The sequence below is a fragment of the Erithacus rubecula genome (genome assembly GCF_903797595.1).
Source record: "Erithacus rubecula genome assembly, chromosome: 2".
In the NCBI taxonomy this organism is placed as follows: domain Eukaryota; kingdom Metazoa; phylum Chordata; class Aves; order Passeriformes; family Muscicapidae; genus Erithacus; species Erithacus rubecula.
In genome coordinates this window covers 46921035-46939102 of record NC_136685.1, presented here as the reverse complement: position 1 = coordinate 46939102, position 18068 = coordinate 46921035, and the positions used below count along the sequence as shown (strand labels likewise).

The 18068-nt window shown below is 38.3% G+C and overlaps 1 protein-coding gene across 2 annotated transcripts in view; it reads left to right on the top strand.

Moving 5' to 3' along the window:
- The window catches only part of ROS1 (ROS proto-oncogene 1, receptor tyrosine kinase), a gene marked incomplete at its 5' end in the record, with an annotated part of 68700 nt that overhangs the window by 8506 nt on the left and 42126 nt on the right, over positions 1-18068 (top strand). Inside the window, 14 exons of one of the 2 annotated variants that reach the window (XM_079297875.1) lie at positions 113-251; positions 722-923; positions 1596-1672; positions 4067-4189; positions 5130-5314; positions 6401-6498; positions 7040-7551; positions 8147-8359; positions 9216-9326; positions 9840-10021; positions 10988-11179; positions 15419-15519; positions 17038-17252; positions 17607-17764. In XM_079297875.1, coding sequence (XP_079154001.1) covers positions 113-251; positions 722-923; positions 1596-1672; positions 4067-4189; positions 5130-5314; positions 6401-6498; positions 7040-7551; positions 8147-8359; positions 9216-9326; positions 9840-10021; positions 10988-11179; positions 15419-15519; positions 17038-17252; positions 17607-17764 — 2508 coding nt within the window. Of the gene's footprint in view, positions 1-112; positions 252-721; positions 924-1595; positions 1673-4066; positions 4190-5129; positions 5315-6400; positions 6499-7039; positions 7552-8146; positions 8360-9215; positions 9327-9839; positions 10022-10987; positions 11180-15418; positions 15520-17037; positions 17253-17606; positions 17765-18068 lie in introns of those variants that run through there. The other variant, XM_079297874.1, reaches the window with a different exon arrangement.

Here is an 18068-nt window from a genome sequence, read left to right as displayed (position 1 = left end):
TTCATGAAATATGTATGTTGTTGTCTGAGATCTCTTTCACCCTCATAACATCCTACATAGTATCTGCAGCTGGAGGAAGACAAAGCCCAATTGTGCTTGTGCATTAATCTAGGTAGCATCTGAAACTTCATATACTGTCAAAGACCTTCAGGCCTTCACAGAATACGTGTTTCAAGTGGTTTGGATCATTACATCTCAGCTGCAACTCCATTCTCCACCTAGTCCCAGCTACCGGACACAGGCTTTTGGAGGTAATGAATTGCTCTATTAATTCCACCTTTCAGGACCTTAGCAGAAACATTTGGGTTTTATTGTTGTTTCTTTGGCAGAAAACATTGGTGCCTAATCTTCAGAACCATGTGTGTGTTGTGCCTTGCTGCAGAAGACCAAAAAAAAAAACAACTAGAGGTTCTTTTTGTTTGACCTAGAAGATTTAGGGCTTCTCCCTCCTTTTGGTTCTAGAAGCAAGCACAGAAAAGCACATGGTCAAAATAATGAGGGCAGATGGGATACTTTTGTACATAATTATGAATGTATTCATTTGAAACACAGTCCTGTTTTCCTGGATATTTAAAAAAAATCCTAAAATGTTGCTGAAATATTAACAGTCCCTAATAATATTTATTGGTGTGAATTAACAGGTGAGAAACCTAAAAATGTATTTAAAAATGAAAAACAATTAATGTCTTAAGTACTAGAGTCAGATACTTCTGTCTTGCAGTTCCTGCAACAGCTCCTGTCATTAAAGACATTCAGAGTTCAAGCCCAAACACTGTTGAAGTTAGTTGGTCTCCACCACTTTTTCCTAATGGATTGATTGTTGGATATAACTTGGTCCTGACTAGTGAGAATCATGAATTGTTGAGAGCTTCAAGAGGACACAGCTTTCAGTTCTACTCCACCTTCCCAAACACCACTTACAGGTACAAAAAGAAAACATAGTCAACCTGGTCAGGTATGAGGTTACACTTACTGCCCAAATAGCACTGATTATGCCTTAATACCCCTTCTGCAGAGTTATGCTATTTACTTAAATTCCTGCCAAAGGCAAGGGCACCTTCCTTGAGTTAACAGAGCTATCCCAAGTAACTTAGTTACTTTTGCAGAAGTCAGATGGCGAGGAAGGAAAAGCAGCTTGATATAGGGCTAGGAGGCTGCATTTTCTTAGTTGCTGTTTTTATTTTTTTTATGCTTGTGTGGCATGTTTTTAGTATAGCAGGAGAAAGACCGGTCTTATTTAGTCCTTTAAACTTCTGGAAAAATTCCTTCATTTTTATTAAACACGAAGGTCTGCATTCTGCTTGTACTAGCAAATACAGATCTTCCTTTGAAATGAAGTTGAGTCGTTCTTCTGAGTCTGAAAATTTATTTTGATTTGAAATTTAGAAGATTCTGTTGTTGTTCTGCCTTTGGACAATTCATACTTTGGCTGGTTTAGTTTTTATTCTAAATTTTCCCAGAGCATTATATTTAAAAGGAAATTTTCTGAAAGTCAAGCACTTTTGCAACAGCTTCCCTCCTTGATAAAATGTTTCTCAGGTAATCTTTTGAAGGAAACCTGCCAACCAAAAACCTGTCTCTTTGGTGTACCACAGGTTCAGTATTGTGGCTATTAATGAGGTTGGTGCTGGACCCCGTGCTGAAGCCAACATCACAACCCCACCATCCAAAGGTACAAGAGTAGCAGAGTCCTTGTCACTGTCTGATCCTGGGGACAAACCCACGCTCCCTGGCTTGTCATACAAATATTTAGACTATGAACATGTCAAGTTATACACTGAGGAGCCAACAGCACCTCAGAGAGGGTCCTGTTCTTCCCCTGTGTACATGACAAAGGCAGCACAGCATGGGAACAGCCTGTGGAGCTGGTAGACCCAAATGGATTTGGGTTGTATTGCAAATAAAAAGCACCATGGTGGTCTCAGGTGGCAACTGAAAAAAGCATGATTCCATTTTCTAAATGAGATTTTAACAGCCGCCAAATGAATGTATTTCTTATAATATGAAATACTTAATGTGAAACTCTTTTGTCAAAAATTCTCAATATACTTAGTGTGAAACTATTGTGTCAAAAATTCTCAGTTATCTCAAGCTAAATATGTGAAATCATACCAATTTTTTTTGGCTCTTTCATGCAGGTATTTATTTTACTATATCAACTAATTATGTTTGAAGGTGATACACTATAACTATTGCTCAAAGTATTGCAGAATTATTAATTAATTAGTAAAGAAATATACACGTTGAGATAGAACACAAATAAGAGTGAAAATGATATTATAAAAATGTTATTTTAGGAAAGAAAATGCAAGACTTTCCTTCTCATGGAAAGATTCAGTTGTCAAACACCTGGAAATGCTTCAGTTTTATGAAAGCACTTCAAGACTGTCTCTGAATTGCCAGTTTGCTGCTATTGGTTAGAGAAACTGAAGTTTCTTCTCTAGTGCTTTTTAAAATATTACTTTTGTGTGTGTGTGTGTGTGTATTGGCTCAGACACACTATTTCTTTATTTGACACCTCCACAGAGGTTTGCTCTAGGGTTGGCTGACCCTGAGTCATAAATGCATATGTTATTTTTGAAGAGTCAGGACTGTGTTCACTATGTCGATCCAATTGCCAAGCAACTAATTTAAGGTAGAAAACAAACAAACAAACAAACCAACCCAAAGGGACCCCCAAAGCCCCACCTTATGGAGGTGAGGAACCACCCCACCCACCCTTACTAGTCATGACATAAAATTTCAATAAACAAATTAAATTTCTATAAATAAATGAATAAAATTTCATAAATGTTTCCCCTTGAATTGCACAGGCACATGCTTTCTCTCTGTGCTAATGTGAACAGGAACAGCCCTTCCCCATGTATCATGTCCAGAAATGGTGTTAATGCATCAACCACTGAGCTGTGTAGGTATGAGCCCTGGCAAGAGTCAGGACAAGAACCTGATTGTTGCTGTAGATTGCAAGAAATGTTACTTGAAAAGAGATAAAGAGGTAATATTGGCCCCTTGTACTCTGCTCTGAACTCATCATTACTGAAATTATTCACAGTGCATCATGTGAGAAATACATGCTGCTCAATCTATGCAGATTATCTGGGAATAAATTAAGACAGCATTGATCACAGTTTTGTGATATCCATATGAGGAAATTATATCTGATTGCAGACAGCTGCTTAAACTGGAGAGGAGAAAAAAAAGGGAAGAATTGTTTGCTGATGGAAATTAGCCAAAATCATATTAAAAATAAAACTCCATCATTAAAAAGGAAGGTAACAATCAATTTAGCAGGGCATGTGCTAGATTTCTAAGGTTCTGAGATCCAGAAGTGAGGCAAGCTATCTTTCCCAGAGCTATGCATAGCCCAGACAGAAGGTACAGATTTACTGAAGAGGTTTTGATGTAAATTACTTGGGCCTTTATAAGCGTCAAATCAGTTTATGTGACCAAAACTATCCTTGTTGACTTAAAAATTCCATGACTTTATTAGAAAAAAAATTTAGTAAGTTTATCACCATTGAAGAAGATGATACTATCCCATTATCATCTTTATCTGTGATGGGTACTTGTTTTTTGAGTAAATCGCTACTCATCACAACAAAACACATGAAATAAACATTCTTGCATTGCTTTTCTCCAGTTGTGTGGGATATTCTAGTTTGACTGGGGTTTTCAAAGAAGTCCAGAGGGGTTAAATATCCTATTTCTGCTGAATCTTGTAATCACATGGATGTCTTAGTGCCTTCATTTTCTCAAGTCAGTAGGGCTTCATTTGGTCCAGCTTGCTTTCCTTCACTTGGGAGCTGAGTATTGTTACAGGAAATGATGGTGTGGAAATTCACTTTGTATTCTCACCCTGTGTGAGGAGCCAGAATCAATGGTAATGATGAATAACTCCATATGCTTTCAACACTCTAAGAGTTTAGGTTTTGGTCTGTCACTGCTAATGTAAGAATGTACAGTACAGACATAGGTACATTTGGGTACACATGCATGTCTATTAATGATGTATCCAAGTTAGCAACATGCTGCAGTCACCTAAATTCTGAATTTCTCTGTTTGCTAGTTAAGGAAAAAGCAGCATGGCTCTTCCTATCCAGAAAAGAATCTTTAAGGAAGAGATACACAGGACGTTTCCTTGAAGCTGCTCAGTGCCTATCAGGTGGTAATATACACCACAACATCACAGGTAAAATCAGATTGGGCCCTCTCCTTTGCTGTCAAGTACAACTAAGACCTCTTTACACCAAGGCAGAATGCACCTCACATAGTTGCTTTATAGTCAATCAGGAGAAATAGGAACTTTCAGGACATGATTTGATGTATTTGAAGTGGCAGGCATTAGGAAGAGATAAATTGTTCTCCCCAATGCAACTGTTTCCTCACCATATCTAGGCAGCTGTTTAATTTTTTACATTGTAGGTATCTAAATTGAGGTAAGATGAATATGTTTTCCTGTGATTAATATCTACTTTTTCTCAACATGAATATGGGGAAATGAAATGGTTCAAACTCCTGAATAAAATAATGCCAAGTGTTAAAAGACAGTGCTACTATGTCAGCATACTAATGAGTCACTCAGTAGCTGAAGTCACCAGATAACCAGATGTTATCTCAAATTACTCACCACTCCAGTGTTTCTTATCTACACTAGTCCTTGGTGACAGTGTGGAAACCTGAGTTTATCCACCAAATTTCACAGAGCCACAAAGGCTTCAGAGAAAGAACGTTGTCCCTGACTAAATAGTCTCTGATAGTGCAGAGGTGGCACAGATAATCTCAAGCTTGAATTCTGGAATGAACAGTGCTTTGTGAGGAGATGCCAGTTGCATCTGTTTGACCTGTAGAGGGGCAATCAGTGTCAGTTTGCATATTACATGTTCTCTCTTTGATTACCTTTCTGAAGGGCAATTCTCTATAATAATGTCACTTACATAGCAAATAGAATGTTTTCTTATTATCTGAAAGAAGACTGGAAGTGAGGAGAATGAAAATTGACTTTCTGTGATGATGATGATGATGATGGGTTGCAGACTGAAAAATTCATATTTTTAAGGCAAATAGAAAATTAACTGAAAAACTGAAACCTTTCTTTCATTATCTGTGTGCACATATATTTCTATTTTTAGGAATTTCTGTGAATATTTATCAGCAAGTCGTCTATTTTTCTGAAGGGAATTCTATCTGGGTGAAAGGAGTTGCAAATATGTCTGATGTATCCAACCTATTGCTCTTTTATGCTGGCTGGGGGAGTATTGTGTCCATTTCAGTAGACTGGCTTTACCAGAGGATATACTTTGTCATGAATGGAAAGGTAATGCTCTAGTGCTTAATTAATTACTTGCTTAATTTGAACCATTACGTGATTAATTTTACATGAGAAAATATGATTTACGTATAGATATGTGTGCACGAAATATCATTACAAAAACAAATTTTAATATAAAATTAATATTCATATATTTAGTGATTTAAAAAGAAGAAAGGCTTGACTATCAGGTCATATTTAAAGTAAACACCCTACATGGAACTCTGGCTCCTTGCCTTATTTTTCTCCATAAGGCATAACTCTTTTGGTTTTGTTTTTGAGACTGACTTCACACCCTCCTCATACCCAGTATAGTATTTGTTTCCCATCTACTCTGTTCATTCCCTACTCTGCCTCAGGAAGATGGTCAGATAACTAGACGGTGATTTTACTGTCTGCCATAATTTACAAAATATGTTAAATGTTTCATACAATGGTAAGAGCTCAGATTACAGCTGCTTCAGTAAAAATGGAGATGGCAACCCTGCACTGGATTTCATACTCATAAAACATCAGTCTACTAATTGCATTAGTCTGGCACTGATGGTCAGATTTTGCATATACCCATGTAATCCTCTGATGTACAAAGGACTAGAAACTTGCCCATAATGGTTAGCAGGAGATTTATTTTTTTTAATCCTCTTGTCCTGTCTGATTTTTTGCTTACTGCATGGGAAATGGGGAGAAGGAAAAGCAATAGTGATTAAAAGATATAAATGAACTGTCAATGAACAGAGCCATGGCAGAGATTTCTGAATTCCAAGGTATTGCTTCCAGGATCAGAGAAACATTTCCCTTCCATGCCAGACCTTTTTCAAAGTGTACTTTACCTCCAAATTGAGTATAGGCAGTTGGATACACAATTTTTCCCTCCAGCTTAGAGGTATGACTGACAGCTTCAGGGTAAGCTGTCATGGCTTTGTGCACAAGGATTTCACTTGGCTGACTGAACGCCCAGGAGCCCAGGAGGACCTAGGACTGGGAGAGAGGCATTTCACTCTCTCAGTCCCCTGGAGGAATCTCGGGTCAGCTTGTCTGCTCATTAGCAAACACCCTATGGATGCATCACCTGTTTTTCTTCTCATTTCCCAGATACATGCCTGTCATTTAGAGAACTGCACGGTAGCTGAAGACATCACTCCTCTTTACGTGACATCCCCTAGGAAGGTTATAGCTGATCCCTATAATGGGTAAGTGAACTCCTTGGAGCACTTGGTGCCAAAGGTGCTATGAAGCTCCTCTCTAATTTTCTCCACTTCATTTGTCATCTAGGTTTCTGCTTCAAGCACTTAGGTTAACAAAACAGAAGTGCAATTAGCAACAAGTAACAGACTACAAAACAATTGGAACAAGAGAGGTGCCATACATTATTGTTTCCTGCATTTTCTTCCTTAGGACGTTAGCAGAAGAGATAAAGATTTTCCAATACAGAAATATGAGGTTTCAGAAATTTCATGCTTTTATGAGTATGAAGCTTTATGGATTTTAAGTGTTTTCATGCTTAACATGTAAGGTATTATAGAAGAATATTCTCCAATAATCTACTATGCAAATTCCCAGAAGGTAAAAACTGATGTGTCTACTTCCTCAGCATATATATACTAATAGAGCCAAAAGCATTTTTCTATTGTGCATAAAGACAGGCACATGTCTTAGCTGCTAAAATATTTGTGTCTCATCTACAGACTTCTTGCACTGTAGTTATTTGGGTTTATTTTGCTCTATGGCCAGTTATATTTTCTGTCTCCTGGAGGATGGCATATACAGAGCAAACCTTCCACTCTTTCCTGGCACTGCCTCCGCAGCTTCACCAGTGGTGAGATCCAGTGCTCTGAGAACCTTCACAATCAACTTCCAATCTAAGAGACTCATTTTCTTCAACAAAACAGAGCAGGCCTTTGTGTCAGGTTTTCTTGATGGTTCAGAGTTTCACACGCTGCGATCACGTGTGCCACTAGATGACATGGAGAGCTTCGTTTACGAGGACAACACGTTCACAGTCACAGATGGTTCGGCTGTTTTCCACGAGGAGGTCTCTCCAGTGGGAAGTTCTAGCTTCAATGAGTACATTGTGGACTGCAATTTGGATTATCCAGAGTACTTTGGCATTGGCAACTTGGTTTTCTATGGGCCATCAACTCAGCCTTTTCCTTTACCAACTGCTCCTCATCTTGTCATGGCTCTCTTTGGAGAGGACCGAGCCGTGATCACCTGGAGACCACCTGAACACACCATTGGAACCAGTAAGTTCAGCTGATTCTCCTTGAAGGTCTACTTCTTTTCTTTCCAGAGAAGCAACTTCCGGGCTTCCCTTTTCTTGATTTAGGCCTTAGTGACTTCAGTAGCAGATCCTGATGGAAGTTATGGAATTACGTCAGTTTGAAAAATTTAGTCCATAATTTGCCAGTAAAATAGCTAAATTATCTGTTTAAATTAACAGAAGTTTGTTTTGGCAACTCATATGTCCCCTGAAGGATTTTAGGGAAAGCTTGATCTTAAGTGTGTTATGGAGTAGCAGTAATGTGGGGTACTGATATCACAGAGAAAATGCATGGCAGAGATGTAATGACTTTTGATCAGTGACTGTGCTAAGGTTTCTACCCTCTGTGCATGTGTCTTTTACCTGGCCAGGGAAAATTTTTGTTCTAATTTTGTCCTTCATGGGGGATTGAAGCATGGGGCCAGAGGAGAAGGGTGCAAATTTTTAATGTCTCTTTCCTAATTCCACTGATACTGGCATTTTTGAAAGGAGTCTCCAATATACATCTTTCTCAAAGGATGTGTATCACCAGTTACAACCATGTACTCTGTAGTAACACAATTATTTGCTTTGCACAGGTTTATCTGCTTGGCAGAACTGGACCTATGATGTGAAGGTGTCACCTCAGCTGCCATCTGAGGAGGAATGGGTTGTCTCAAATATCAGTAGCACGAGGCTTACAGTGAAGGGGCTGGCCAGCTTCACAGTATATGAGGTGTCAGTCAGAGCTGTGTCTCCTGCTGGTGCAGGGCCATGGTCAGAGTCATTTAGAGGTACAACTTTAGAAGAAGGTGAGAATTGCTTTGTCACACAGGAAAAATGAAGAACAAAGTGTGTATAAATCTTTCCACCTAGTGAAGCACACATTTTGGGCAAAGACTGCAAAATAAGGGGCACAAAAAGGTTTTTCTTAGAAATATTAAAGAATACAGGATAAGTAAATTTGCTTTAAGTTAAAGTAGTAAGATTCTCAAACTAGAATAATTATATAAATATTATTTATTAATTAATATTGGCACTTATCTAAGTTTTTCTAAAGCAAGTACTCCATCAAAAACATTATTTGACATGGTAAAAGAGGTTTTATCCCTTTCCACTGCTCTGTAAAGAACTTTCTGCAATCAAGTGGTTTGTGCAGTGCCCTGAGGGTTAATGACAATTTATAGAAAAGTGCAGCTCACCAAATGCTGATAATCCTTGGTTTGAGAATAGATAATCAGGGGAAATGGCTATGTGTAAAATGTCTGAGATTTCCATGTCTTTGGAATGTTTTATGAAACCCATTTCACCCAAATTAACCTATGTCTGAGGGGAAAATAGCTTCCAGTTTAAGGTGATGGCCTGGCTTAGGGGTGACTTTTACCTGACTTCAGTAAGAACAGGTCCAAACCCACAGTGTTTTTTTCAGCATCTAATAGGATTCCAAAATGCCTTATTGTTCTGGATCTGAACCTGCCCTGAACCTCTGAGTTCCTCAAATTATGATATTTTCATGCATTTCTTCTTTGTCCTTTATTCCTTAGGACAGGGGCAGTTTTAAAGGTGCTTTTGTAACTTCCCAGAAACAGGCACTGCTGCTATTGAAATACAAATACTATACATAAATTGCTTGTTGGTGTGCACAAGTGCAGTTTTCTTCCTTTGCAGCTGAAGAAGAACCCTATATGTTGGCTGTGGGGCCTGAAGGTCTCTGGAAGCAGAGATTGGATAGCTACAGGCCAGAAGAACTCCTCTATCCTCATATAAGGAATGTTTCAGGTACCTACTAAACTAATTGTATGCTGCTGCTACAGGTTTTTTGGCATAGTTAGCTCTCCATAAATTTCACCAACAGCACTGAAAGACAAGAGCTCTCTAGACTTGAATGTCCTTCAGTGCAGTACAACAGCTTCACCGAGCCAACCCTTTGGGTTCATCCCCCTTCTTCTATTTTATGAGTCAAATTAATCCTTAGTGAAACCCTGCTGACATCACCACAGCACCATGGTTACAGCAGAGCTAAAATCAACCCTCTGAACTAAATAGCTCCGTCTCCAGCATCCCAATATATGTCATACATTTATAGCAATCAGGGCTGTATATGTACAATACATGTACATTATATCCTATAAAGAAGCATCTACCTTCACATTAGCTGAGCCTAACTGTGCATTTGTATTAATTTTTTTAAAGCTGAAGTACCTGACTGCTTTTTATTCTTTAAAACGATGACTTACTTTTTTTTTAATTGACATGTTTGTGTAGTGCTTAACATCTTTTTTTTTCTTCAAGACCTTGATTGGTATAATAACACTCTTTACTGGATTAATTCCATGGGAGAAGTTCAGATCTGGACACTGAACAAAAGAAAGGGTACCACTGAGAGCACTTATGTGTCTGACGTCAGAAATGCCAGGATGTTGGCCTTTGATTGGTTGGGACAGTGCCTGTATTGGGCTGGCAAAGCAAATATGGTAGGTATAGCTGCATTTCTTAAAAGAAAAAAAAAAATCCCTTAAGTCAACAATAAAGACTGTAGGGCACAATTTGGGAAAATAATCCCTTCTTCTTGCAACCTGAGATACATTTGGACCTTTGCCATTATAGTGTAGAACAAGGAGGCTTTTCTTTCCTCAAGTGATTTTCCACAGTTATACAGAAGTTTGGGGTAAAATATGCACTAACATTCACTAATACAGGATACTGAATTCACCAGGTGCAAAGCAGGCAAATCAAACGTGCTATCAACAGTTTTGTTGGATTCAACATTGTAAAAATAAATGAAGATAGTGAAAATGGAGGCTGCCCTGTTGATCTCAGCCAAGAAGTAGATGGACTTTATTTTAATCAAATTTGGCATTATTTGTTTACACAAAGATTTTCAAGATTGACCTCTGCTCTGTGACATTTTGCAGATCACTGCAGTTAAGAAATAATTACAATTGCACTTTGTACACTCTCATATCAGGAACACTGACATGTGAATTATTTAAAAGGTATCTGACTTCAAAATTGTAGTGCTAATTTATGCAGTGCTGTCAAATTATGCCTTTCATTTCTTCTAAGTGCAATGTCAGAAGCTGTTTTAAAAACTGGAGCTAGGAGGCCAGATTTCACACTGCCTTGCACCCTCATTTACACTTGTGAATAGTGAATATGAAGTGGGTGAGAAATTCTGTCAGACAGAAGGCTGCCAAAACTGGGAAAGTGAAGGGAAAAAGCTATTTCAGCTTCTTTCTTTTGTTACTTGATGGCAAAAATGAACTAATAATTTTGCATTATTCTTCATCCTTTTACTTTGAATGCAAAAGGTTTAGTCTTTGAAAGCTGAAGGCTTGCACAGTCTTTGATAAACAGCTGGGGAAAGTCACTAATGTAGAGTCAGCTGATCATAGTTGATGATTTAGATGTGATACTAAAGTCAATTCTTTTGACCCTAGATCTACAGGAAATCACTGTGGGGAGGCCATATAGATGTTGTAGCTCATGTTGTGTTCCCAGTGAAGGATCTAGTTGTGGATTCAGTAAATGGCTATTTGTACTGGGCCACTATGTACTCAGTGGAGAGCACAAGACTGAATGGAGAGGAATATCTCGTGTTACAAGAGCAGCTACAGTTTTCTGGTAAACAGGTGACTGATTTTTTACTTTTCTTTCTTTTTGGTGAGAGATGGGGTGGAGGGGTGGTGTGTGCTTTTGTATTTAGATCTCTTGAATACAGACAGTGTTCATGGCTGTCAAAATTGTGATTGTAATGCTGCTCCTTCCCACATGTGAAAGGTTCTTCTTTTTTTCCAAATTATTTAAGTCTAATGACCACTTCTGGCTTTCACATCAAAATGTGGAACCAGAGCTGCATAGCATCCTGCCTCTTTTGTGATGCACCCCAGCTTGCAGGACTGACACCGCCAGTTTTGAGGTTTAGGATACCAGGGTTGCATTTCAGGTTGCAGAGGTGCTGTTAGAAAAACAGGCTTCACCTGTGGTGATGAGAGAGGGGGAATGGCATCTGCCCCTGCTGCAGCCTGGCCCAGATTGCTGCTGCTGCTGCCTCCACAGTGCTGGTGAGGGTGCCACATCTGCCCCTGACACAGAATCACAGAATCAGTGGGTTGGAAGAGACCTCCAAGATCATGGAATACAACCCACACCCTGACACCTCAACTAGACCATGGCACAAAGTGCTACATCCAGTCCTTTTTTCTCAAACACATCCAGGGATAGTGAACCCACCACTTCCCCAGGAAAAGCATTCCAATGCTTTATTATTATTTCTGTGAAAAACTTCTTCCTAATGTCCAACCTGTATCTTCCCTTGGCTCAGCTTGAAACTGTGTCCTCTGGTTCTGACATTCTGCATCTTGCCCTGATTCTGTCCCCCATGTGGTGGCAGGAACAGCAAGTTCAACACCCTGAGGATTGCCAAGGCTCTCCTTCCCCTTCCCTTCCCTTCCCCATCCTCTCTTTATCCCATGCCCAAGTCAGACACAGGCTTGGCCTCTCTTGCTTTGCCCCAGGCTCACCAGGAGCTCCAGAAGGCTGTGGAGAGCCTGGTGCAGGGCAGAGCAGCTCCTCAGAGAGAAGGGGGCTTCTTGCAAGAGTGAGGAAAGACATTGCCAGCACCAGGGGAAAACGGGACGGGGATTGTTGTTTTAGCTGTTAGCGTGGAGAATGGGTCCCATGCAGAAGCAGAAAGGAAAGGGAAAATAAAGATGCTATTTCCAGCAATAGAGCGCCAAAGATTCTGTAGCATGTGGAAGCTCATTAGCTCCCTTTTCCTACCCAGAGACATTTTGATGTGCTCTGAGGCCTGCACAGACAACCTCCACATCTATAAAAAAAAAAAAAAAAGCCAGGCCTAGTTTAGTCCATGAAAAGGAATAACATTCCAAAAGGCTAGCTAATCTCACAGGTCTTTTACTATCTTGAGGGCTTGGGAAGAAGGAAGGCAGGTTCTGGTGTGCCACTATCCTTGTAATCCTGCACACAGAAGAACTGTTAAACTTTTGTATGTGAGAGAGAAGTCTGTGCTGCAAAGGACCAATCCAGCACCAGCCTCCCTACCTCTCTGTGGAAGCTGGCTGGTGTGAACTGTCTACATGGAAAGATATTTGTTATCTAAGCTCAGTGGCACACTTGGATTTGCACATTCTTCTGCATGATCTGTGGCAAAGGACGGACAAGTTCCAGTTTATTCTAAGTGCCAAAGCTCAACTTCCTTGCCCTTCTCTTTTGATTCACTGCTTGCTTCTCTGGATCGCCTCATGCTAACCTCAAATTTCTTGTTCTTCCTTTTAAGAACCCTGGCAGCAGTAAGACTTCTTGTCTGGTCCTGTCATTTTTATTTTTTTTCTGCACCTTTCTCTATGTCAGTGATACCAGCCTTCAACCATTCACTTATTCACACCTCCTACAAACAAACATCTCCTCTCCTGCTTCTCTGCTGCCCTAATCTATGCACTGACTTCTTGAACTCAGCCTCCTGCTGTGATGCACACAGGCAAAAAGCCAAGTAAAAATGTCTGGATTGAGAAGTGACCAGTTATAGCTGACAGGTGTTTCTTTATCAAATAAAACTCAGAATAAAACCATAAAAAAAATAGGACAGCACAGCATGCTTTAATGGTGGAATTGAGTTGGTTGTTATTATCTCAATATCAAGAGGCAAATATAGGTTTGCAGAGGTATTAATATTTATCTTCCTTTACCTGAAAAGAGCATGCCTTACCTCAGTATTAAAGCACAGATGTAACAGTTAATTGCTGTTATCCAACAGTTGAACCATGTTCTTCACATAAATGGTTCTTACTGGTACTCACCATCTGTTTTTCTAATAAAGAATTGCTGTTCTGCTGGATCTTCAGCAGTTTGTAACTTCACATCCTTTTAATTTGAAATCTGAATACTAGGAGTTGGAATAGAAGAGACTGCTGTGAAAATGGCAGGTTTCCTAAACAAATACAAAGGCAGAGCTTTGAAAGCCTAATTTCTTTGGCAGGAACTAGATCCTTTTATGGCAATTATTTTATTTTCTGATCAGTTGTTTAGCTCAGCTGGTGTGTATTGGCAGAGCTTGATTGATTTTAGCAGAGCCACTCTGATTTATTCCATCTTAGGATCTGGCATAGAATTTCCAAAGCACTTAGTAGGTTGTTTACACTGTACAATATGACTAGAACAAAAGTAATTTATAGGGGAGCAGCAAAGTGCATTATGTGGAACTTTATGTGTGATTTCAATATTTGTAGTCAAAGGGTATTTCAAATAGCTAAATTTTTCCTGCATCTCATGATGTTCTGTTACATTGCACCATCAAAATACATGTTGTGCCCAGAGACCAATGCCTCTCATGAACTGGGAAATGTTTACCTGTTTTTGAAGTGTAATGGAAGGGAGGTGTTAAACTACTGCCTAACTCCTGAAAATGAATAATACAAATATTTATTTGCCTTTTAATAATGGTGATACAGGGATCAGGATAAAAAAGATGGACACATCTATAGGAAAACGTTATAGCTGCAGAAAAAAAAAAAATGGGGCAAGGAAGAGGGACCCAAATGTTCAAAAAAGCAACATAAATTCAGGAAGATGTCTTTTGGTGTTGAGCATAGGAGGGAGAATAGGTAAATGGGATAAAATATAGCACGACTGACTAAATATACACTTGGGCAGATACACGCTGTGAGATATTTTTAACAGGACAACCTACAGGAGCAATCATTCAAACCTTGATTTTCTGACATACAATGTCAACAGAAATATGTCAAGAATGTGATTACATAAGGAGCAACAGACAACTAAGTGATATAGCATTTGCTTTCCTGTCATCATCTTCTGCAGTTTATTAATGAAGAGTTAGGGGGAAAAAAGGCTGTTCCACTTACATACATAATGGAAATTTAAGCTTATAAAAGAATAGTTCTGACTAGTGTTTGCATGAGAAGTTTGAGAGCTGCTGGAAAACATGTTCAGAGACACCCCAAACAACTTGTAAGCTGTGCTAATGATACAAAATTGATTAAACTTGATAACATTTAGCAGACTAACTTATGGAAGGAAATTCTTTGTTATTCACAGAACAGATTATTAAATGTCTGATTTTTATTACTGTTGCATATGGTATAGAATCTGTTGTTTACTGCAGAAACAAGAAAACTATTTTGAATAATAGGTCCTATTACAAAGAAACAACAAATCTTTCACCTCCCTGAAAGGAAGACGAAACTTTGAAGTAATGAACAGGAAAATTGCTTAATTTCCTTACCCCTTTATTTAATAAAAAAATAATATAAATTTTTAAAAATTTTTAAATAAAAAAAATTAAATAAAAATCAAATTTCCTGCTTAATCAAATAAATGAATTAAAATTTTGCATCTGTTTTCCATAAGCAATGCAATATTTTAACTGTTTATGTATAAAATCAAAGCTGGAAAACAAAGGCAAAAGACCTGGAATACTTGTTTCAAAAGGTCATTCTGACTTTTAGACTGGATATCACTCACCTATTTCAGACAAAGAATATTAAAATACCAGAGGTATTCTGGAGGTGTTGATAGGTAATTCCACTAAGCTCTTGTGATATTGCCATTGTATCTGAGGTACTCAGATACTCCAGGGATGAACACTGTGACAGGTGTTAAAAAAATGTTATCTAGAAAATCATCAGCTGCTACAAGCGGGCATCCACCAAGGACCTGATTATTTTCTAGTGCTATCTCTTTTTGTGTTAGAATAAACATTCATGGTAGTAATGCTATTTCTGCCAATAAAGAGCTACTCACGATGTTGTCTAGACAACTGTTATGCCTAAGGGCTCTTACCTCAGAAGTGAAGATGTGTCCAAATTTCTTTTTGGACTGTTTTTTCTTAGGTGGTTGGCTTAACTTTGGATCTCTCCCATGGTTTTCTTTACTGGCTTGTGCAAGATAATCTATGCCTAAACCTATACAGAGCTTCACTCTGCAAAGAAGGGTAAGTAAATGAATAGCACAGCTAAGAAAGTCTGTATTTTCTAGTTTTTGTCATACTCTTCAAGAAAAAATTGTTGTCCAGTGCTGGGAACACTATTTACTAATTTAACAATAGACAAAAAGAAGAGCTAATGATCACAGCTAGCTGATGGAAAACTATGTGTTGTGATGGTTGGTAACAGTTTTAAAGTGAGAGAAACACGGTATGGAACCTCAACTGAACTGAGGTCAATCAATTTTTAGACTTAATTTTAGGAAATAATTGCTGCTTATTGTCTATTTTATCTTGGCATTTACAACTCTTGGCAGTTTCCAAGTGCCTGGAGGTCTGTAACTTGCTCATCTTTCATGAATTCCAGGATTGAAGCGACATCACTTTCTCAGCTGAGCCAACAGTACTCAGCAGGCTTTCCTCTTGATCATCCTGAACATGAAATGGCTGCATTACTCCAGAAAGGCAAAGTTTAATAAGACAAAACACAGCAAACAATGTTTATGGGTTAGATTGATTATATACTAAAACCTGGAGAAAAATAGTGGTTTGTTCTTTAAGTGCGGAGTTAATAATGCATATTATGTTTTTTCTCCCTTCCATGTGGAGAATGCAATTATTTAAATTTTTTTCCAAGCATCAGATTAAACTGCTTAAACTTAATTGAGCAGCATTTGTATTTACATGCACCCATAATGTTGCAGGCTGGCTTTGTGGGGAATCAGATGAATTTTATGACTGATTTTAGACTTACTATGATTAATAGTAAACACTTAAAGGATCAAAATATGTTGATTAGTTTTAGCTGGAACATGCAGCTCCATTATGAACCAATTGGCAGCCATAAATCATTGTCCCTGGCATGCCTGAATACAGAGATTAGAAGTGATCCATCCTAATGGACCTGATGGTGTGTCAAAGCCTTTCCAAATTTGTTTTGGATGGCATGTGGTGGCTAAGCTCAAATACATTTCTGAGATGGCAAAATCATGCCTCCTACAACATATTTAATCTCTTACCAAGATGAATATACAAGGCAGATTAAATCACCAGTGATCCCAGTGAAGAAAAATGTTAATAGATATAAATAAATAATGGAAGGAAACTAGCAAGGTCGAATAACTCTGGGTTCCTGATACAATGAATATAGAGAATCTCATGCTTTGAAGTAGACTTCACTGTTTCAGTGGAATTGCAGAGAGAAGGTGGGATGATTTTTCACAATACTCATTTTTCTACATCTATGCAGCAGAATCTTAAACCGTTTTATAATTGTTTTCCAATGAAATAAAGGGAATGAATGCCAGATCTATGCAAAGTTTTATATTCTGAAAAGTGTTCTACTTTAAAGATCCTAAAGAAAAAATTTTATTTGATTTCCTGCCTCCTACATTTTAGAATTTGAATTTTAATACTCAGAACTTGAATTCTAAGAAACTTAACAACATGTCAAACATTGCATAGATCTGTTCCCTCTACATGTGTGCTACCAATTTGCTAATTTCATACATGTTTCCATTTCCATAGTTGTGGTAATGCCATCATCACAGAATTTGCAGCATGGAGTACTTCAGAAATATCTCAGGGTGCACTGGAATACTACAGTGGTCGTCTGTTCTGGGTTAATAGGCTTCAGATCCTCACAGTCCAGGAAGTCAATCAGAGCATCAGCATTCCCTTCTCACAACCAGCACAGTTTACAGCCTTTACCCTTGTTCAGGCATCACTTAAACCTTTGCCAGGTACATTATTTTCTTTATCTAAACTCCTCAATAAAGGTATTCACTGTCAGCCTGCAGTTCTTCATTCCTGAAATTCTTTAGTCATTTGGCTTATTAATAAAAATATCAGGTTACACCTGATATATATATATTCATATATATATATATATACTACCTGATAAATATGTCAGGATAATATGCAATTATAAAAGCTGATGGTATATTTATGGATAAAAAGACTATGTGTTGTTATTTATTGTTTCTATTTAATGATGGCTTATAGGATTTACTTTAATGTTTTAAGTCACATTTAATAGTCTACCTATTCCTCACATTCTTTATATTATTATTGTTATTTCTTCTGTTAATGGACAGGAAATTTTTCTTCTACACCAAAAGTGATTCCAGATTCAGTGCCAGAGTCTTCTTTTAGAATTAAAGGAAATTCCTCAAGTTTCCACATCACTTGGAGTCCCTCCACAAAGGTGGAGTGGGGAACTGTCTTCTACTGCGTGGGATCAAAAGCTCTACAAGTGAGGATATTGATGCAATCCCTCCTTGTTATCTATATGTATTACTGTGTCTACTTGCTGATACATCTATTTTAAAATAGAAATGGAATTTGTTGCTTCTCTGGCATTTACAAATTAGTCAAGAACCAAACTAAATTGCAATCAGAGTGCAAGTTGTCCCGCTTCTCACTGCAGCCAGCAGTGACTCTGGGCTAGTGGCTGGGATGTGAAGAGCCAAGCAAGGAGATTACAGTGATCAAAAATTAGTGAGAAAGCCTCTCACAGTAACTCAGAGACAGAAGTGTCCTCTGAGATGGCAATGGGA